Source organism: Motacilla alba, chromosome 1 (genome assembly GCF_015832195.1).
Source record: "Motacilla alba alba isolate MOTALB_02 chromosome 1, Motacilla_alba_V1.0_pri, whole genome shotgun sequence".
NCBI lineage: Eukaryota > Metazoa > Chordata > Aves > Passeriformes > Motacillidae > Motacilla > Motacilla alba.
This window is the reverse complement of record NC_052016.1, coordinates 34439186-34461093: the sequence shown is the minus strand read 5'-3', so window position 1 is coordinate 34461093 and position 21908 is coordinate 34439186. Positions and strand designations below refer to the sequence as shown.

The following is a 21908-nucleotide window of genomic DNA, read 5'->3' as shown; positions in this document are numbered from 1 at the left end:
AGTTGTGCACATCTGAGTATTAAATTACTGCACTATAGTTACATACCTTTAATCACAGTTCTCCAGTGCTGTTAAGCTTCAGGTTGAGAAATAGGCTATTTAAGTGGTAGATCAAGAGACCGAACTGCATTTGTAAGGTATTTATTAACTTTAGTTCTGAAGACATGAGCAGATTGATCTATAATAAGACTCAGTTCCTGAACTGTGTTACAGGACACACCTTGAGGAGAACCAGGTTTAAAGCACTACAAAAGACAAGAGCAAAATCCAGATGTCCTTACTCTTGTGGTTACGTAAACTCTCCTAAAACTGTCCTGGAACAGCACAATGTTTGTAAAGTGGGAAAAATATGTTGATAAGAAGTTAACGATACTGGTGAAGTGTCTGTTCTGCAGCTATCTCTGGGTTCACATCAGGGCTTATACTTGTGAATGCACAGACTCTTGGAAAACATAAAACAAGTCCAATGGAAACTGACTTGTTCATTCCTACCCACTGTGGCACACTTTCTTGAAGGCTGGGCATAGCCCTGACAACTTCCTCATCTCAGCAACAGGAGCTGTCATGTCAAAATATTTGTTGTGATCAAATCCAGAGTTCATAGGAGCACCACAGGAAGGACAAGTGGATGATGGGTTTCATCCATAGTATTCTGGACACCCTTGAAATCAGCATTGTTGCTACTTCGCACGTTTTAAACTCTTGGCTGGTACCTGCAAACTGTGATTTTGTTTGTGTTTCTTTCAGTCTAAGATGACAGAGGCATTTATGTACGTGAATGTTTTGAGCAGGTGGGAGATTGCTATTCCCTTCTTTTTGGCTTCTCTATGCATCACAAGGAAGCAAGTTTGCTTCTTAAGTCTGGACTTAGTCGGGGCAAAAGTTCCCTTGGGTTGTGAATCTTCTCACTGTTATCACACATGGCTGCTGCTTCTTCTTCTTCTGATTACTGCCTACACTGATGTTACCCTGCGTTCAAAGAGCAATGAACTGAGATCACCGATCCTGACTTGCCTGTTTGCGTATGTACGGTACAACAGGGGTCAGCTCCATGTCGATCAGTGACCAGCGTCAGACCACTTCGCCTGGCAGACTTGTGTGTTATGGATTAACTCCTGCCAATGCCTCGGCTCAAGACCAAAGCTGTCTTTTCACATCCAGGCAAGGACACGCACTGAGGTACTTCTGGGAGTGTCTCCCTTTTGGTGCTCCACGGCAGCACCTCGCAGAACCACAGAATGTTTTGGGTTGGAAGGGACCTCAAAGATCGCTCAGTTCCAACCTCCCTTTCTGCAGGGACCAAAACAAATCAACCCTTGGACAAAACACTCGCTGACCAGGGATGCTGGGCCGGGCTCCCCCACCAGCTGCCACAAGGGAGAGGCCGTGGGTCACAAGGGCTGAGGCAGCACCTCTCCTTCGGGCTCCGAGGATGAGCAAAAGGGGCACGGGAAAGGCTATGGTTCAATTTTACACTTAGCAGCTCTGGTGTCCCGAGCTTGGAGTAAAACACTTGGCAGGGAGCAGGTAGCATTTCCAGCCGGCGGCTCCGCATCATCCCGGCAGGCCAGGCCGGCCGGTGCAGACCGCGGCCGCAGCCGGGTCGAGCAGCGGGCAGCGCCCGCCATGGCCCCGCCTCCCGCCCCGCCTGCGCGCCGCCCTCCCGTGCTCGTTCCGGGGCCGCCGAACGCTCCCTCTCTCTCCGGCGCCCATCCGCAGGTGCCCCGCAACCTGCATAAGAGCGCTCGCCTCTCTGGGGCCGCTGGGGCCTCGGCCGGCGGCGCGCCCGGGATCGAGCATGACGCGGGGGGCGGCGGGGCTATGCAGGTTCCGGGGCGGGGCGGGCCGGGCCGGGGTGACGCGCGGGGCAGTCGGTCGGTGCGGGCGGGATGGCGGCGGCTGGCGGGGAGGGCCCCGAGCTGGAGCCGGGACCGGAGCTGGCGATGGAGCCGGAGCCGGAGTCGGAGCCCGAGCCGGAGCCCGAGCCCGAGGCCGAGCCGGCGCTGGCGGCGGAGCTGTCGGCGCGGCGCAGCGCGGAGGCGCGGCGGCTGGTGCTGTCGCCGCGGCGGCTGTCGGGCCCGCTGCCCGCCGGGCTGTCGCAGTGGTTCCCGGCGCTGGAGGTGCTGGACGTGAGCGGGACGGGGCTGACGGAGATGGGCACGGAGTTGCTGTCCCTGCCGTGCCTCCACACGTTGCTGGCCAAGAACAACCGGCTTGGCGGGCCCGGCTCGCTGCCCAAGGGGCTGGAGCAGGCGCCGCTCGCCCGCTCCCTCCGCGTCCTCAACCTCAGCGGGAATCGCTTCTCCGAGGTGCCGCCCGCGCTGCTCCAGCTCCGCGGGCTGCGCAGCCTCAGCCTCGGCGGCAACCGGCTCCACGGCATCCCGCCCGACATCCAGGAGCTCCACAGGTGAGGGACGGGCCCCGCGGGAAGAGGGACAGTCTCGGCAAGCCCGGCCGGGTTTTCTGCCACGCTCCCCCTCGGGGGGTCAGTTCTCTCCAGCCTCAGGTGTCTCCAAGCACTGCTGCCGCTAACGTGGCTCTTCCTCTTCGTCATGTTGAATTACCACAACTCCAGGACGTTCTTTACCTCATCCACATACATATATATAAAAGTATTTAAAGGGTGAGCGCTGAGGATGAAGTCAGGCTCTTCTTGGTGGTGCCAAGCAGTAGTACAAGAGGCAACAGGCAGAAAATGATGATGCACAGGAAGTTCCTCCTGAATGTGAAGGAGAACCTTAACGTGGGGGTGACCAGCCACTGGAACAAGTTGCCCAGAGTGGTTGTGGAGTCTCCCTCACTGAAGGACACACTCCAGTGGACACAGCTCTGTGCCGTGTGCTCTAGGGTGGCCCTGCTTGAGTAGGGAGGCTGGAACAGATGACCTGCTGTGGTCCCTTCCAACCCAGCCGTGTATCCTGTGTATTCTTCAGGCAATGATGGGCCTTCTGTGCTCACAAACTGGGTGCCTCTTGGCACTGCCCAGTCCCTGGGCTGCCCTGGTGCAGGGCTGCTCTCCTGGTGATGCTGTGGTTGGTGTGCGTGTTGACAGGAGGAAGGCTCTCCGTGGTTTTCCTCTCAGGCACATCTCTGGGTGACAGCGAGATAAACCCCATGTGTCCTGCAGCTCATGGCTGCATGATGGGTTGCTCAGGAGGATAAAGATGTGTTTGTGGCTCGTGCAAACAAAAGGGTCTTTCTGCCCATAACAGCTGCAGTCCCGCTGGGTGCTTGCTGTCTTGGATGGGGTTTTGTGGTGTTTCTCTCCACCGGTCAGCTTGTGTAGATCTGACAGATACCAACAGACCCGAGGTGTGGAGCCCCGGGCTGCGCTCAGGTGCGGTGGTACATCTGGCTCTGGGGCTGCATCCGGCCACCGCAGGCCGCTCATACGGAAAGCTGTGGCTGAATCACAGCAATTGGAACAGTAGTGGGGTGGGAACAGGCCTTAGACAGCACATGGAATTGGCTGCCTGCATAGGCCTGGGCTGGCTACCCCTGAAGCCTGGTGTCCTCCTGGACAAGCAGGATGCTTGTTGTGGCTTAAGTGACACAGGCACCTCAGTGTGTTCTGCTGCATTCCCAAGCCCCAGGCTGGCCTTCATGTGGGTCCCTGCTAAGACTTTGGATCTGAACTTTGTTTGCTCCAGCTCTTTGCCAAGGGACTTGCCAGAAGCAGCCTCTCTTATGCAAATTCCAACAGCCTTGACCCTAAATACCTGGATTTGCTCTGATGGCTCAGCAGAGCTGCATCCAGTGGAAGCACAAGGATATGTGGAGTGATGTCTCCCATGGGTATAGGTGGGAGGTATCCGAACTGCATGAGTGCTGTTGGGGAAAGGTTTCATCTGCTGCAGTATAATACAATTGGGTTTGTAGCTTTTGTCCAGGTAGCATAGCATGCACCTCTTAAGGATTTGAAGCAATTCTGGGTTAAGCTCTCTGGGCTGAGAGATGCTATGAGACATTTTGAGTGATGGAGAATGCCCATATCCTTGGCAGAGTTATGATACATCCCGGGCTGGGGCTGTCATGAGGAAGAGAAAGCTCAGCTTTTTTTCTGTCTGGGAACAGAAATCTTCAGGGATGAAAAAGGAAATGAGGCAAGGGAGAGGAGGCCAATGGAGGAGGGCAGTTGCATGAGGAAGATGATCCACATTGTCTCCACAGCATGTCTGATAGCATCCAGGATGTGGTTGGGATCTGATAGTTGCTTCCACCTCTGACTCAGAGGCTCCCTGCTGCTATTTCTATGGTGTCTGTTGGTTGTGGGTTTTTCTCTCTCTTTCCTTTTTTTTTTCCCCCAAGAAAGCAAACCTCAGCCCTGCTGTTCTTCTGTGATGTCCCCAGGAAGGTACTGGGCTGTGTAGCAGAGCACATGGTGCCCCAGCAGGCTGTGACAGCGGTGCTCCATACTGCACCTCTGTCACTCTGCTTTGTTCCTCTGACCTGCCCTGAAGCAGGGCTCCTTGTTGTCCTGTCCTGCAGCTTTTCTTGGACCAGTCATGCTGGAACCCCCAGCAGGAGAATTCGGAGAGAGCAAATGCAAACAAAGCTGTTGAACTGTCTGTTCATCATTGCACAGTGACGTGTTGGGTTGAAAAGTTAAGCTTAGGCGCAGCTTCTCTCTGCTGCCCATGTCACCACTGCTACCTCATTGAACTTCTGCTAACATGTCAACAGAATATAATTGAACTTTAGCTCAAGATAGCAAATCTGTGCCCCACCAGGATTGTAAGCTTCTTTACCACTCTGCCATCGGTGACTTCTGTATCTGGGACTGTTAAAGTAATGAAAGGGAGCTGCACACGGCTTTGCCAGCGCTGGGAGAAAACAACACTTTATAATGTGTTGTTCCTCCAGAGGGACTCCTGAATCTGTTCATTGGGACCCAGATAACCAGTGACCCTTCCCAAAAACATAGAAAGTGCATTGTGGAAAGAAACTGCTGCCAGACTCTGCTCCTACCTGCTGACAGGAGAGGTGTCCTCAGTGTGAGCATGCTTCCTGTGGAAGTGGGTAAAATGAGCCTGAGCAAGGACAGAGCAGAGCCAGCTGTTACAGCACAGCATCATACAGACCTCTGTTAGTTTCTGAGCTCTAGAAGTTAGAGGTGGGACCTGGTGTTGTGGCTTCCATTAACCTCACAGCTCAATCTGCAAATGCCAGTCTTGCTGTTGCTGACAAGCCAAGACCTTGACCATTTTTCCACGTGCAATATCTCATAAAAAGAAATTTTTCTTTTATCTTAGGGGCTCTGAGCTGACAGGGGAATGCAGGCAGCACTCTTACTGATTCCAGAAGCTCCTCCTGCTGCTACTAGAGTTCCTGAGACCAGCAGTTCTCTTCCTGTGACCCTGGCAACTTCCCATTTGCTCCAGTCACTGATTATAAAGCAGACTGGAGTTTCAGAAATCTAGAAATGATTCTTGGATTTCCAGGGAATGTCTGAGCTGTGATGAGGGTCATGTCTTTCCTCTGCACCACATAGTTTCTTGTTTTAGTTTTTGAAGGGACAGCATGTCAGTTTTAGTGAAGGCCAGGAATGTAGCAGATAAGGAGTCTGTCTATGTGGTAAAGCATATTGGAAAAGTATAAAAAGCTGATGGGTCTGAGCTGCCAAATGAGAAGGAACATGCTGGTGACTACGAATGCGAACATCCTGGAATGGGACGTGTGTGCCGTGTATTATTACACACACTAAGATAATAAATCCACCACTTCACACAAGCTGTATTTGGGTCAGATGTATTGTGCAGAAACTTCCCTGCCATGTTCCTGGTGTCTTGGCAAGTTCATGAACTTGGTGATAAGAACCACAGCCAGTCCTGCTGCTGTCATGTCCTGCTCCTTCCGGCTTCAGCCATCTACCCCATCCTTGCCCACACGAATGTTTTGTGTGCAGTGCAAGATCCTGCATGAAAAGTGAGTGCTGTGTTCCTGATTATTGGTTATCTCCTAGGCTGTTGTGGAAGGACCCCCAATATGCTTGAAGCTTCCTTTGCATGGCTCCATAAGTGTATGATCATGATTGCTCTGGTGATGGCAGTAGGATGATGCGAATCATAGCAAGCTGGCACCAGGGATGAATATCCTCTGCTTCATGTTTTCCATTAGGAAAATTCAGTGCTCTTTCATCATAGTTTCACTATAAGCATTCAGTGTGACCAGCAATAGCCTTGTGTGTTTCTGAGAAATGTAGGTGTTGACCCTGCTGAGGGCTTTTTCTTGATCATGTTGAGGCCATGCCAGGTCCTTCTGTATGTCCAGCATCCCCAGTTCCTGTCAGCTGGTGTGTCAGTGCAGTGCAAGACCTGAGTATTGGCTCTTGCTGTGAAGTTAGAGTGAGGAATGCACCAGACATGTGAGAGCAGCCTTCTTAGTATTGCTTTCCTGTTTGTTGCCAGATAAAATACGAGCTTAGCGTAGGCAGACGCAAGTGTTATCTTCTCTGTAGTTCTCCCTGCTGACCTTGCTCTGTTTCCAGTGGGAGATGTTATGGTCAGTCACTCTCTCTCAGACTCAATTCACAGCCCTCAGCAGCTCCTGAACTGTGATCTGCAGAGAGATCCCATTGCACATTGGTTCTGCATATCTTCCCTCTGCTGATCGAACTGGGGATGCACAGCGGGGCAAGGTGTATTACAGCTAGTGAGTTAGAATTGTGGCCATCTACTTGTGCCCGTCCTGGTACAAAATTTGTAGGGCAAATCTGGTCAGACATAGCTCTGATCTTCACGGCGCAGCTGTGCGTTTTGGCTTAAAGGGTGCAAGATTTACCCTGCTCAGTGTGCAGGCCTGGCGAAACGTCCTGCAAGTGTCCTGTAAAATGAATAATTCTCAAGGGCTTAGCGAAATGCAGCTGATACTTCAAGTCTCCCATGGGAACTTTGAGTTTAGTCATACTCTTCTGGTGAATACTCTCATGCTCTGTAGCGCACTGGGAGCAGGCAGAGCTTGGAAAAGACCCGTGCATGTTCCTTTCCTTCTTGCTGGTATTCCTGTAATAAAGCCTGGCTGTGCGAGGGCTGGGATCAAAGCCCTCAGACGCCTAACTGGATTCATGCAAGGTTTGTGTAAAGGCTTAGATGCATTGAAAACCAGAGCGTTTGCTTTCATTCGTGGGTAGCATTAAGCATGTTAGACAAGCATACGCTTAAAGGACGGCTGCTAGTGTGGGAAAAAGGGCGAGCAGAGCTTTGATAAAGATACAGCATTAGGAAATCTGCTTGTGTCTCCCTTCTTCTTCCCCTCTTCAAACGTTTTGCAAATAGTGTTCAGACGACCGTTTGATCTTAAATTTGCGTGTCAGCAAAGGCTATGCAGTTCTCTCAGGAATTAGCAAATCGTAGAACAGGGTTAACAGGAGTGTATTGTGGGCTGCTTTGAAATTCCTCCCTTGCATGAGCCTCAAAACTGCCCTGGAAATTTCTTGCTAAAAAGTTTATCTTAAAAAGACCCGGAGCTATTTCAGGCACCATTGTTGGTTTGGTTTTTTTTATATTACCTATTTAGATGCATCTGTTTGATGTCAGCTGTTAAATTTTATCCAAAGAAGAATCTGTGGGGAAGCAAGGTGGATTGAAAATTTGAGTATCTCCTATGCCTGAAGATATCTCCTTGAAATATAACTATGGGAGTGCTGTGTTAATTGATAGGGTATAAAAAATACCTCTAGTGCTCAGAGTGGCTCTTCTTATTTACTGAATGTTTGGGGGCTTTTGGATTTGATTTGTGCTATATGACATCCTGAAAACATCAAGGACGTACTCAAGCTAGAAGGTACAGTCTTTGCATGTTGAACTTTGCTGCCACCCCCTGAATGGATCATAGTTGTTTGAGCATTTCTCCACTCATTTTCTAGTGGTAAAAGTATTTTCATTGCCACCCTATAGCCCAGTGGTGTGAAATATGCTGCTAGAGAGGAGCACCACACGATGGGCTCAGCGTGCTGGCTGTTCTTGGCAGCAATTAGGACGGGCTGTGCTGAGCAGGGGGCTGCTGGGTGTGAGGCTGAAAGGGACTCTGGCCTTTTATTAGTGTATTTGTCAACATTGCTAAAAGGCAGGAGAGAAAGTGTCAACCCTCATTAGTAACTCTGTCACACGGTTGTTGGGGTTTTTTTTCAGATTCTGTTGAGATTGATTTTGTTAGTGTTTGTCCTCTCTTGAAACTCATTCAGCCGAGTCTGTGTGGCAGGTTGGAAATAAATCACTCTAGCTTCAAAAATTGGAACTGAGCTTATATTTGTTTGATGATAGTTGATCTCTGGCTTTTTGAAGATTCTGGACTTTTGAAAGTGCAAAAAAAAGTCCAGTTCTACCTCTGTGTACACAGCAGTTCACAAGACCTTAGCTGGTCGATCAAAATGACTGTACAGATTAATGACTGTCAGAAGGACTAGGTCTAAGTGTGAACGATTAGTTAGAAGCATTCACCTAGCTCAGTGCCATCCCTGCTGTGGTCCTCATGCAAAAACCTGGGCTGAACATTGTGGCTTGCCCTACTGCGGGCTCTTGTGTGAAGAGGTCAGAGCTGAGCAGTGCTTTTGCTTGTCTTACCGAGCAGCAAACTGCCCTGCCCTGAGCAGGACAACTCGAGAGCCAGCATCACCTTTGCCTCCAGATACAGGCTTGGTATGAGTGTGACATGAATATCAGGCCAGGAGCAGATGAGCTGGGAACAAACTGCATCCCAGTGCTGCGGTCAGTGCTCTTGATAAAAGGGTGATGCCTCTTGAAAATCCTTTCCTGTGTCATGATTAGCTTTGCTCAGACAATTCTTGACACTTCAGTTTGATGCAGAAATGGCTGTTGTTGATTCCTTCATCTTCATTAGCTTAGATCGTTCTTCCTATCAAATTGTACTTCGAAGGATGAGAGTTACGGATTTTGTTTTCCCGCTGAGCAGTGTTTCAGTGGAAGCTATAAGAATATCTTTCCTATGTTTTAAATAAGTTTCTTTGTAGTTTCAAAACCTCTTCCCTGTGTTTTTTTAATAAATTAATCATCTAATTAATACCATAAATTGATGTGGAAATTCTGAATTTGCTGTACCAGACTGGGCCCCATGAGTTTTCAGTCTACTGACCTCAAAAAGGTGATTCAGAAGATGAGTAAAAAGAAAACATTTTTTAGAGAAGCATTTTGTTGCCAGCGAAGGAGTTACCTTATTTAGTGGGATTTTAGTTAGAGACAGTTTGTATTCTGATGTTAGGTCTTTATATCCTTCCTGGTATCACCGAGTGTTCTCATTACAGACTTTACAAAGAACAGATTTGAAGCTGTAAGAAGTTTGTAGGCAGTGTTTTTGCACACTAAGTTTGTACAGTAGGCTGCTCTTGAAACATATGCATTTTATACCTTGAAATGAATTCCCAAAACATTTTTACTGTATAACTTGTGCCCCTTTCTCCTTCCCTGGTAGGAGGTGCCTACCTTTTTTTATGCCATGTCACTTTACAGGCATTAGTGTCCTCAAACACAAAGGATGAGGAGTTAATTATTCACTTTTCCTAGGAAGTGCAAACTCGTACACATCTAAACCTTGTTTAAATATTGAAATCCACATTGCTAGAATTCCCTTGCCCAACAGCTTTTGGTGTGGGCTCCAGCAGTGTTAGGAATTGTATGGAGTTAGGAACTGTATGGAATTGTATACTCAGCAGTTAAGTCCCTAATGAGAGCCAAGCAGCATAAATACACCTCAGGAAACAGTGGAGGTTTGAAGGAGGAATTTTGGTTAAAAACTCAGGGCTTTGTTAGGGGATCAAAAGTTAATTAAAAATAATCTCTCCTTGACATGGTCTCTGCACAGCAGCCTTCCTCCTGCCCCCACTCCTCAACATACAAGTTGTCAGAGTAGAAGAGAGGTTAAGGTTACTTTGAAGCAATGGCAAATAGTGGTGGTTTTTCATGTGCGCTTTCTTGCACCTTCAGAGTAACCTCCAAATGTGCTGTCCCACTTGGTCTGTAGGTACTGCCTTCCATATAATCAAATTCAGTTTAAGGCTCAATTTTCTGCCCACTTTGTTCAATTTCTATTATTTAGCTTGCCTTTGAGGTACTTGAAAAATATAAGGGAATCCAGGAAAAGCTGAGCCCTGCAAGCATCTCCTGGTGTGTTGCAAAGGTCTGTCATTCTGTCCTTGCTGTTGGGCAAGTGCATTTGTGCTGCAGTAGTGGCCTCTGTAGCCCAAGCAGATGCTGTCATTGGATCTCTGGGGTTCAAGTTTCTTGCAAGAGCTGAGTGAAACAGACTCACTGCTATTCTCCTGCTCCATCGCAGGGGAACTCTCGGGGGAGCTTCTCTGCGCTCCACATATGCTGTGGCACAGAGTTTCAGGGCTCGGACCTTGTCTGGGTGGATCACCATGTCCTTTGGGTGCTCTGTTCCTGTGTTTCTGTGTCAGTTGTATCCATAGCATTTCTCAGTTGCTGGGGTGAGATGAAGGTGTCTCCTACTCCAAGGAAATTATAACCTATACTTATAGAAAGGCTGATGGAGCCTGGATGAGTTCACTTTGCCTGGCCTGTGGGCAATGCTTGCTGGATCAGAGAAGGCCAAGGTGCTTTGTAGTTAGGCAGCCTGAGTGTGTACTGGAGATACTGAACCAGGACTGTGGAATCCACCTTTTTCAAACATGGGAAAAAATCTTGGCTGGACTGTGGTTAGCAAGATGTACCCAAACTGAGCCTGCCTTTGCTCCTCTTTCAGACAATATCTGAGAACAGGCAAAGAAAGCTATGTGAGTTTGTGGAATTGGAATTTTAAGGTATTATGTCAAAGAGAAATGCTTGCCAATTTTTCTTCCTAGAAGGGCAGAGATGCACAGCACACACTGGCTCCTCCTGGCAGAAGGGATCTAGTGCCTCTCTCTGTTCCTGAGTCCCATCCACTGAGTTTTCACAGGACATCCAGTGATTCTTTTATTTGGTCCCAAACTGCAGTGAAGCCCAGCTATGGTTTCTGGTTTGGGCTTCATGACTGCAGAGTAGTGAAATCAATCTCTGAGAAATTGCATGCGTGTACTTGCATGGCTTAGGTGCACTTGTGTGCTGATGCAGCTGTGGTGTTGGTATGTGAATTGTATCAAAGGGGGACTGGCTGCCTCTGACTAATGGTTCCAGTTAGTCACCAAGGAGTCAGATGATTCCACAAAGAGCAACTAGTGATGGTCAGGGCCAGGATTTCCAGGGAGAGACTCTGCGCTCATTCTTCACTCCTGCTGGAACTGAGAGCTCCCACTAGCTGCAACAGGATCTGTGGAGGTGCTGCAGACCCTGTGTTTGCAGGCTGCACATCCTTGGAAATATGAGCAGGAGCTTTGCATAAGGGGTTGGTGTAGGAATACACAGTTGTCTGGTGCCTACCTGCAGGTGTAATGGTGACTGCAGGAGTCTGGAGGTAAAAATCTTAACATTATCTATTGTGAAACAGCAGCTCTGTTGTAATTTTGATGTGCAACTCAGCTTTTTTTCCTGCTCTCAGCAAATTACCTCATAGGTAGTCATCTTTTCTTTAAGAAATGCAGTACCTGTGAAAACCCAGGTGTTAAAGGAAACTTGGAAATTAATGAAATAATGCACTCTTTTCTCTTCTGTTTTTCAGTTTAGAGTTTCTATACCTTGGAGGGAATTTCATTACGGCAATTCCACCTGAATTAGCAAAACTGCCTTCTCTGAGGTATCTAGTTCTGTGTGACAACAAGATCCAGAGCATTCCACCCCAGCTGGCACAGTGAGTATTTACTGTCATCAGCCACCAGCTGTAATTAACTCTTTGAACTTTTACTTCTGTGGATAAAAGTACCTGGGAGGACCTATTTGTCCTTCAGTTTGTTAATGTGACTGGATTTGAAAAAGAACAACCGTGGCATGGTGCACTGCAGGCAGGCCATGAATATATGATCTGGAAAACTCAATGAAAGGGTTATGTTAAAAAACCATCACTGAGATTGCACCTTACAGTGAATTAATAGATTTGTATAGAGGACCCTGAAAAGTACCTGGGCAACTTGGAAAAGAGAAATTGCTACCTTAAGAAGTAAGAATGCCTTTCGTCCAAAACCTTTTTGTGTGTACTTTTGTCTTGTACCATCTCCTGTGTTCCTTTGGCATTCCTTACCTAAGGATCTCAGAGTGTTTGTGTAGTCCTATAGCACAGTTCAAGTGGCTAGGCTACTGCTTTATCTGTTCTAATGGGGAGGACACCGCAGTTCTGTGTGTGTAGCCTAAGATGGGAGATGAAGATGGGATGTATAGCTGTAATCCTCAAAACAATTGAATGGCAGCATGGAGTTCTCCAAGTTGGAATTTGATGGTGTAGTGGGGTTATTCTTAAAGTACAATGTCTTGTAACTTTTACAAGTTTGGAAGTTTGGGAGCAGCCCTGGGTGCTGTGCTGGAGCATTGCATTGTGCTTCCTGAGAGGGGAAAGCCTTGTCCAAAAGCAAAATAATTGCTTGTCCCCTGTGCCGCTGCTGGCCTGGCCTGACCTCGTTCAGATCTGGTGGTATCAGCGTGAGGTGGTGCAGCCGCAAGCAATGAAAACATGGGGCTTTCCAGGGCTGGCTCCCTCCCAGCAATCATCTTTAATGCATGAGACAGAGCAGGTGACTTATTCAGAGCACTGCATGGGACTGTTCTTGATGTGTGTGCTGGGTACAAGGAAACGTTATGTCCCCTGAAAGCACTCAGTTTGTACCATTTTGTTCTACCTTTTTTGGGCGGTGTGTGTGGGGAATACTGAGAGGGATAGCAGCATGTTTAAGACCGTGTTTCTTTAGCAGGTATTCTGGTGCTGAGTCGAGTTTTCTAGTGCATTGTGTGTACTGGAGTAAGAACAGTTCTTTGAGCATGAATTTATGTTTTAAAAGGGAGAAAAGCCAAAGAAAAAGAAATTGGTGGGAGCTGGGAGAGTAATTAGGTCTGCTTAATGCAGCTGTGGGGCAATTTTGCTTGCACATCTTGACAGGGTATCCATCTCCATCCTTAGGCTGCATTCCCTGCGTTCCCTTAGCCTGCACAATAACCTGCTGACTTACCTTCCCCGAGAGATCCTTAACCTGGTTCACCTCGACGAGCTGAGCTTGCGTGGGAACCCGCTGGTGGTGCGGTTCGTGCGTGACCTGACCTACAATCCCCCGAGCCTTCAGGAGCTGGCTGGACGCACGATTAAAACTCGCAACGTTCCCTACGCTCCCAGCGATCTCCCAGAGAGCCTTGTCCGGTACCTGAGCTTGGCCAGCAACTGCCCCAATCCTAAATGTGGGGGTAAGTTCACCTTTACAGCTCTGCTTCCTGCTCTTACCTTATGGTTTCCTTTCCCTCTGACTTGCCGTGACTTTATAAGCACACTCAGGTTCAAAGTGTTACTCACTGCAGCCACATTCTGGCTGTATTTCCCTGGCTCCAGGTCTCCTGGAAACTTGTCTTTAAGGAGCTTTGTTCACTTAGGAACAGTATTCAGAGTTGCAGTGCTGGTTTACTGTATTTGCATGGGAATGTAAGACAGCACTTCTGTCAGAGTCTTTGTAGCTCATCCCAGCACTCCACTGTGATTTTATGATCAGAAGTTTCCGATCCACTTGCCCTGAAACAGCTCAGAGCAAGTGATGGGACAGCAGAACTTCTGCACACACTCTTGCTGAATGGTGAGCATCATTTCTGGGTGGAAGAGAGGAGAGTGGCTCTAGTGCTTAGCAGTTACCAACAGCAGCTTGTTTAGCTCTAGCTTGGGACCACTAGCCTGCAGTTCATGGAAGGAGAGGACTTGATAAAACAGCCTGGAATGCTTGGGCTTAATCTGGCTCAATGCTTAATCTTTACCCAGAGTAAATGATCTGCACATTTAGCATTTAGAAGATTAAGGGGGAAAAATCATTAATTAGTATCTACCCTGCAGTTATAATGCAAACTGTTACCTTCTTACAGGACAATATCAAAGCATGCTCCATAAGCAAAGATAGAAGGGCTGGAACTTACATCGAGAGGGAAAGAAAAGTTTCTTTTTTTGAGAGTTTTGCACAGCTTGGATAACAGTGCTTTTGTGCTTTTTCACTATGCCATATGAACTTGCACAGTACTGTAGCATTGCTCTAGCACTGCAGGAGAAAAGTTTTCTCCTGACCAGCTAGGACTTTAAACACTGCTGGAAACTTCTGAAAATGTCAGCATCTAAAATCTCTTGCTGTGACAGGAAGAGAACATAATTGTGTGTTACAGCAAGACTGTTGCCATGGAAAGTAGCATCCAAGCTCAGCATGGTGGCTTCACTCAAGCAGAAGAAAAGTAGAGCTGTGAAGGTCTATTTGTGAATGCATTTTTACTAGCTGGTAGAAGAGGTTTTACAGGTTTGAAAATAGAGTGCATTAATTCATTTGATGTTTAAGAAGTTTGCAAATTCCCAGCCTGAGTTTTCTCCCTAATGGTTAGAAGAAATTGCCGCGTTATTTGGAAGTAACTGCCCTCTGTCTTTATGTGAAGAGTGCTGTTCTGAGTCACCTACCAAATACAGTTTTACAGGAATTTTTTACTAAGAAAAGAAATTCCACATTTTCAGAGGTATCCTGGCTCCTTCCCCTCCACCAGCATCCCTTGTGCTCCTACATATAGTGCAGTGCAGTGCCAGTGAAATCCTAATTGAAGGCATATGCTCCAGGCACAAGAGCCCTGCGGAGTTTGCAGGTCCCTAGGCACAGGGTCTCATGTTTTTCTGTTCCCTCTCCCTCACAGGTGTGTACTTTGACAGCTGCGTCAGACAGATCAAATTCGTTGACTTCTGTGGGAAGTATCGGCTCCCGCTGATGCACTACCTGTGCTCCCCAGAGTGCTCCTCTCCCTTCAGCTCTGCCTCCCAGAGCTCCACTTCCCAGAGCGAGTCTGACTCTGAGGATGAGGCCAGCGTCGCCGCGCACAGGATGCAGAAAGTCCTTCTGGGATAACGGGCAGCCACAGGGGAAGACGGGAAGGAAAATGGATTTGAAAAGCAATAATGGAATGGTGAAGCATGAGCCACCAGCCTGAAGGGCTCATGAGAAATTGTCCCCAAGTCCATGCAGGGACAGAACATCTTAGCAGGCCTGGACTTGCTTGGTGCAGTGCTGCTTAGGAGATCTAACTCAGTAGCATGCTGCCCATAGGTTGCCTGGGGTTGTTAGAAATGTCTCCTGGCTGGGAGGCACCCCCTCCTTCCTCAGATGGGCTGGGAGAGGGATTTGTTCTCACTGGCGGATTCAGAAGGATTTTAAAATATGAAACTTGACTGGACTTCAGTCATCCTGCAGAGCAAAGGAGACTGTCCAGATCCTTTAACACTGTGGTAAATCAGAAGCAGGCTAATGATGCCATGTGAGTATGTATGGACCCCAGTGTTTTATATAGCAGTTTGATTCCTTTCTGTCTCCTTTGATCTCAGTTACAGATTTTACACCCATCCACTGAAAATGAAAGTTGAATTTTTTTTATTCAGGACTAGATTTTTCCAAACTCTGGTTACTCTTCCTTTGCCTAGAGGTGTAGGGTTTCTGTACTGTTACAGATGTTACAGCCATCGTAGAACTGAGCCACCCTTTTTTTCCCTTGTTATACTGAGCTGCTCTTAGTGTCTCCTTCTAACAATATTTGTTATTTTTCCTCCTTCTCCCTCTTCTCATTACACCTGAAGTGTTGCTGTCTTTACGGTGCCTTCAGAAAACAGACAAGTTGTTCTGTTATAATTGATATTACTTCAGACCTGTGGCCTGTGCAAAGGACCAGATGTGATGCTCCGTATCATACTTTTGAGTCTCAGCTTACTGGAGCAAATCTACTTTTATAGCTGTGAACTGTAGGAAAGGTCTCAGTTGATATTTTTTGTTTGTAAACAGCCACATTTCCCCACAGTTTGCTCTGCTGTGCTTGGTAGAGTTACTTTCCATCTTTAAGGTCATGGGCCTAAGGTACGTAGCAACTCAGTGAATTGAAAGTACCCAGAGAAGTGCTGTGGAGAATGTCTTTTTTTTCCTGATTCCGAACCGGAGAGGAAAATCTGGTGGGGAGGCAAAGGCATGTTATCTGAGTTTCTTGCACAAGGTGCTTTTGAAATGTCTTCCTTATTTGTTTGCATTTGCTCTCGTGGCAATAGCTTTGGCAGTCTGTTCATGGTTCAAATAATACACTCAGTTATCTTAAACTATGTTTAAGGGAAAGCTGCAGAAAATAGCTCGGAATTTTTAAGCATCAAGAAATATCTTATTAATATTACAAATTGACAGCTATCTGTAAATCTACTTTATGAGGCTGCTGTGTCCTTCACTCAGTGAGAGCTGCCCCTTTATTAATATTTCATGGTAGACTGTTCTTTTGATGCAGTTTCTGATAGAGCAAATCCAACTGTGCCTTTGAATGCATGAACAGAGCAAAACCATCACATTAAGAAGCTGAAATGAACAAGAAAAACTTTCTTAACCCACTTTGGCCCTACAGGGTAATTTAAAAACCTGTGCTTCTCTCCTGCATTCAGAAAACACATATACCTATTTGAACATCTTATGGCAGCTCTGTGTTAATGGTCCTGTTTAATTATGTTTGACACTTTATGTATTAAAGCACTTTGATAATTCTGCTCTTTATAACTAGCTTTAGTGATTTTTTTTTTAATTAGGCTACAATTTCTGCTTTCATGTGACCTGAAGAACATGGTCTGTGAAACTTTGTCTTGTTCCAGCAAGTTGAATTTGTTGTCTTGCATTTCCTTGACAGAACTCTTTATTTCCCCAGTTTCCCTTGGAAAGAACTGGAATTTGAAATTATCTGATAGTAAAACAATACCCTGTCCATTGTTAATCATTGCAACTTAGTTCCCACACACACATGTGATTCCCTGTGTGCATTGATCCACAAGGAATTAATTGCATGTGCTCTATGCCTTTCCAAATAATTTTTTGAGTATATTTTAAGACACAATGAGGTGTATGTGCCAAGCAACTGGATGTCATTTTAGCAGATTCTATGAGGTTTGCTTGGGAAGAAGAACCTACAGGTTTTGAGAGAAACCAACTGCATGCTGTTAGTGAAATTGCAACCAGTGAGTGGCCTGTTTTGTTCATCTCCTCTTTCAGATGCTTCTTGCTGTCCCAAGTGAACATGGGCACAGCAATGCTGGTGACAGTAAGATGATTCCAGAGCCACAGTTTTAACTTGCCTGCTGGTATAACCGTAGCAATCAACTGAGTGATCTAGAGCTTAAACTCCTGCCAGCAAAAGTGAGCCACACAAGTTGAGATCTCGAGATCTTTTGAGCTCAGGGCCATGAGGTACCACCTTCCTTTCTTGTCTTCAGCAGCAGCTGCCTTGAAGTCATGCATTTTTTCACTTCACAAAGCTAGATTTCATCAGAGTTCCTGCTTGCACAGTAGCGCCTCTGTGTGTGATGAGTTCAGACCAGTGGTGGCTGGTTCTAATTTAGCTTGATCCTTAACTGCAGTTTCTTTCCTGACTGAACAGGCATCTCACTTCTGCCCAAATATTATATGGTCTATTAGGGTAATCTTTGGTTTTTTTCACAGATTCTTCACTATAGCCAGGTCAAAACTTGACAGCTTACACAGTTGATATCTATGCATTTTTTGGCTTGATAAAATGTGTCTTAAAAATTGTTTTTTATATATATATATATATATTCCTGAATATAGCTACCAAGTTTTCTTTTTGCTGCTGGGCTTTAAAGTGCAATTCAAGCAAGTCAGAATTTAAAACAATCAAGAACTTGTATGAAAAACAAATTGTTGGTTGGTTGGTTGGATTTGAGGTTTTTTTCCCTCTGAGGTAGTTTTGAGAGGACTAGGGATGCAGATATATACTGTAGTCCCTAACACATTGAGCCCCTGTGAGCTGTTTTTCAGCAGTTGTTCACCCCCAAAGACTTGAAAATGTACTGGGCAATAAAATAGGTGAGACACAACTTGAAAATATGCAGGTGGATGATAGGCACTAGTTTCTACCATCCCTTTCTCAGGGGTCCTGAGAAGTAGGCAGTGTTTTTGCCACTGTCTGTCTGTTTGTTTGTTTGTTTGTTTTCTGTCAGATTTAGCAGATTTCAGCTCCTAAAGACGCATCTTCAAGTAAAGTCTTCAGTCAGTGTTTTGGTATCAGTCCCCTTGTTGCTGCCGCAGCCCAGCATGACCAGCTTCTCAAGCTGTTCTTCAGCTGAGACACAAGTGTGTAAAGCAGAGTTGCTCATTCCTTCTTCCATGTGGGGCCTGGGGCCCTGCCTGCATTCATCCACTGTCCCACCAAGCCTCTGCCAGGGAGAGCTGCTGGTGTGTTTCTGAATGCAGGTACTTGATGGGAACAGTGGGGTCATGTTAAAAAGAAGCAAAATACCAATTCGATGGGAAGCAACTTAGACAGCTGCCAATTCTTTTATGTTTTTCTTTAATAAGAGGTGAGACCTGAGGAAGTCAGTAATGAATATTTAAACATACTCTGAAGTGGCCAGATGCACTGTTTCATGGGCTTCTGTCCTGGTCATTTTAAGTCTTTGAAATCTTGTGTTGAATTATAATGGGAGTGGGGGGGAGGGAAGGGAGAACCAACTCCTTTTTGTTCCTTACTCTTGTTGGCAATAATGAATGGAAGGAATTTAATCCAATGAAAGTAATGAAACTTAATCCTTGCAATGCATCTTTGTTGCCCAGTTCAAAGAACTATTTTAATGCATCTTATTCACACTGTGCCCTCCCTCCCCAGCTGAAGACACTTCAAATAGACTGCTCCAGAGTGCACACTAGTACAGCAGTAACTCTGTCTTGGAAACCTTTCTATTGATTATTTCACTTGCTTGCCTGACTAGAGAATTGATCATTCACTGACCAGAACACTAACGGTAGAAAAGGGTCTCATCCAGCCCTCTTGTTGAATTTTTATATAAGCATTTGTTTTAAGACATCTTAAAGTGCCTTATGATTTTAAAACTGTATTTTGCCTGAAACATATGAATGTAGACTATCTCTAACAGTATTTCATTATAAGCTGTAAAACAAATTGCAAACACTAAACCTACAAAAAATGTTGTTTCTGCTGTTGTCTGTCCATTATTTCCTGACATCTCAGTTCTGGTGTTTCTGCAGACAGAACTCTTTTAGGATTGGAAGCGTTAAAATGGGGCTGTACTTGGTCGGGGAGTGGGTGGGATTTGACCTGTGCTGTGTAAAACCAAGAGTAGGTGAGACTTCCAAAGGGACTGCTGAAACTCCTGGCTCTTGAGGCCCACTTGTGACAGACCAGTGTGTGTTACAGAACCAGACCCTGTTTTATTTCTGGCAGAGTGTTGCAGAGATTTGCTCCACAGCTCAGAGGCAGAAGTAACTCACTTAACTGCAGTTTAAGTGAGGCTTAAGACAGGAGAAATACCCGAACAAGAGCAGGTAACGTCATGGTGGAGTTTTCCAACAATGTGGAACAACAGTTCTAAACTTTGTGAATTGTTTCTCTCTTAATACGCTAACCTTGACACCTGTAAATGATTTTTTGAATGCTAATTTTCTGATTGTGTTAACTGGCTAATGTGTTCCCATTTCTTGAGTAATCCCATGTTTCCTCCTACATCCTGAAGAGATTTGTGATCGATTGCCAAAATGTTTTGGATCCTGCCATGCAGTTACCAGTTGTCAGTGCAGAAATGTGGTGTATTGGAAAATAGGACAGTGGGAAACAAGAATGACTTGGTACTAACTTCAGTAGGAACTATTTCAGAGATGGTTCAACTTCATATGTAAGGAAAAACCTCTCAAATTATGCAGCAGCTCCATTTTGAGTAACATAAAGTACAGAAGAGTGCAGTGACCTTGCAGGTCATAGCCAGGCTGAGAATATTCTTATTTCTTTCTGTTAACTAATTTAAGGATACACTTTTCTTTGCCTTCTTAATGCCTACCTTATATGTGGAAACAAAATCTTCGAAGTGATGATTCTTGACACAAGTTGCCCATGTTTTGGTCTTTAGGAGCAAATCTTGGCTCTCAAGACTCTCTCCTCTGCCTTCAGCACTAAAACAGCAGGAAGAGTGCAGAGGAAATGTGAGTGACTAGATGGCTGAACCAGATGCTCAGAATGTCAGATTGACATTTTAGGCTCATGCAGTTGTACAGATCTAAAGGGAAGTGTTATGTTGATGCACTGGAAGTGTGTCATCATAAAGTGAAGCTGTACTTCTCTTACTCAGACATGCTGCCTTAGGTGATCAAGACAGTTAGAGCTGAATGTATGCACCTTTTTCTCTGCACTAAGGTTATGAGTTGCAGTTACCCGCCTTTAAAAATAAAATTTTGAGAGAAAGTCCAAGTTCTGCATTGAAGAAGGGCAGGGCCATCTCTTTGTCCTGGCCTGGGACTTACAGGTAGCAGCTCAGAGCTACTCTCAGAGTGGTAAAGGATTAATGTATCTTCAGAGTGTTGTCCAAGTGCCCTGTCTGCAACCCCTTCTTGACTCCATGGAAAAAGCAGGACCCAAAGTCAATACTGGTAAGTGAGTTGCATATTTATCCTAAACATTACCCTTTCAGCAGAGTGTCAAAAGGCTGGCTGCCATTTTACACACCTCTGAAGACCATTGTGTTGGCAAATAAATTATTTCATCAAGCTCTGTCACTCCTTGTGTAAGGGAATGAGATGGACCGGAGTGTTACAGGGTCCTTGCCGGAGCTTGACTTGGGCACTGCTGAACAGGTGAGTTGGGAAGGCAAACAAACCCTTCACCTGGGTGATAGCTTAGCAGGGGCAGGGGGTCACAGAGTGAGCCCAGCAGGTCAGCATGTCACCCTTTGCATCTGCAAGGACACAGACACTTACTGCTGGTGAAAGGACATGTATGAAATGCACAGCATTGTTTTGTTGGGGAGTTGTCCCTGAAAGAGTAAATTTCAGGCTAATGCCTTTGAAAATGGATAGGAAAATTCCATTGTGGAAAAATGTTTTTCAGTAATTCCTGGTGTTCCTGGCATCCCTAGTAAAAGTTGGCACAACAAACATGCACAGTATTCAGCAGTGTCCTTTTTGCCAGCCAATGTTATGTGGGTGCTCTAAAGCCCTGCTTTGCAAATGCTGTTTGTTGACTTGGAAGGGCAGCCTGTGGTTCCTCAGGAACAGCCCTGTGATGGATGTAGGTGACCTAATGGATTCTCCTTGTGAGCAGGGGAACACTGAACAAATCTTGACCAAACTGGCATTTCATAGGAATGGGGCAGAATGTGGATGGGGACCTGGATGCTAGAAATCAGAGACCTTGCATTTCCCTTAACAATAACCCTCTGCTTCAAACATGCTGGCTATTTCTTGAAGGCTGGGGTAAACCTGTCCTTTTGGGGACATCCTTTGTATCAGATTAATGCATCACTGCAAGTTGTGTACTTTCTTGGCGGCAGATCCCCCTGGGCCACTCAAGACAGGGCTTTGTTTCCCTGTGGATTGTCCTGCTCTCCCTCAGAGGGCCCTGAACTCAACCGCTGCTCATAAAACCTCCCCACAGGCACAGGGGGCCTGGTGAAAGCACCGGCTGAACCCAGAACTTTGTTTCTGTTGTGACTAGCACTGCTGAAAGGGCCTTGCTGGAAGACTTTAAAACATCCCTTGCATTTATATAACCAAACACCCTTTATCATCTAAATCAGACCCGAGTGGTTTGCAGCAGTGGTTTTTATCTTCAAATAAACACTGCAGTGTGTTTTCCAAAGCTGGGTTCCCTACTTACTCTCTTCAGGCATTTGGAGTTAAATTGCATCTTTTTGTTTGTTTTTCTTTCTTTAAAGCAGTCCTGAGTCTTTGACTGAGAGATATAATCATAAAAGGCCTTGCAGAAAACCCCATGCAACTGGGCTCGTCAAAACACGTTTTGAAATGGTCCAGGAATGTCTGAAACTTTATGTTGGTC

General features: G+C 46.2%; 1 protein-coding gene across 1 annotated transcript; it reads left to right on the top strand.

Moving 5' to 3' along the window:
* The first annotated feature begins 1842 nt into the window (after positions 1 to 1842).
* LRRC58 (leucine rich repeat containing 58) lies at positions 1843 to 19055 on the top strand. The gene is made up of 4 exons (XM_038128134.1): positions 1843 to 2407; positions 11611 to 11739; positions 12997 to 13274; positions 14736 to 19055. The coding sequence occupies exons 1-4, from the start codon at positions 1890 to 1892 to the stop codon at positions 14942 to 14944; spliced, it is 1134 nt and encodes a 377-aa protein (XP_037984062.1). The 5' UTR covers positions 1843 to 1889; the 3' UTR covers positions 14945 to 19055.
* Positions 19056 to 21908: the final 2853 nt, after the last annotated feature.

Excerpts from the sequence above, each read along its gene's own strand:
- LRRC58 (XM_038128134.1), top strand. The coding sequence starts at position 1,890 with ATGGCGGCGGCTGGCGGGGAGGGCCCCGAGCTGGAGCCGGGACCGGAG. Across the intron at positions 2,408-11,610 it reads GACATCCAGGAGCTCCACAG|TTTAGAGTTTCTATACCTTG; the intron begins GTGAGGGACGGG and ends TCTGTTTTTCAG. Across the intron at positions 13,275-14,735 it reads CCCCAATCCTAAATGTGGGG|GTGTGTACTTTGACAGCTGC; the intron begins GTAAGTTCACCT and ends TCTCCCTCACAG.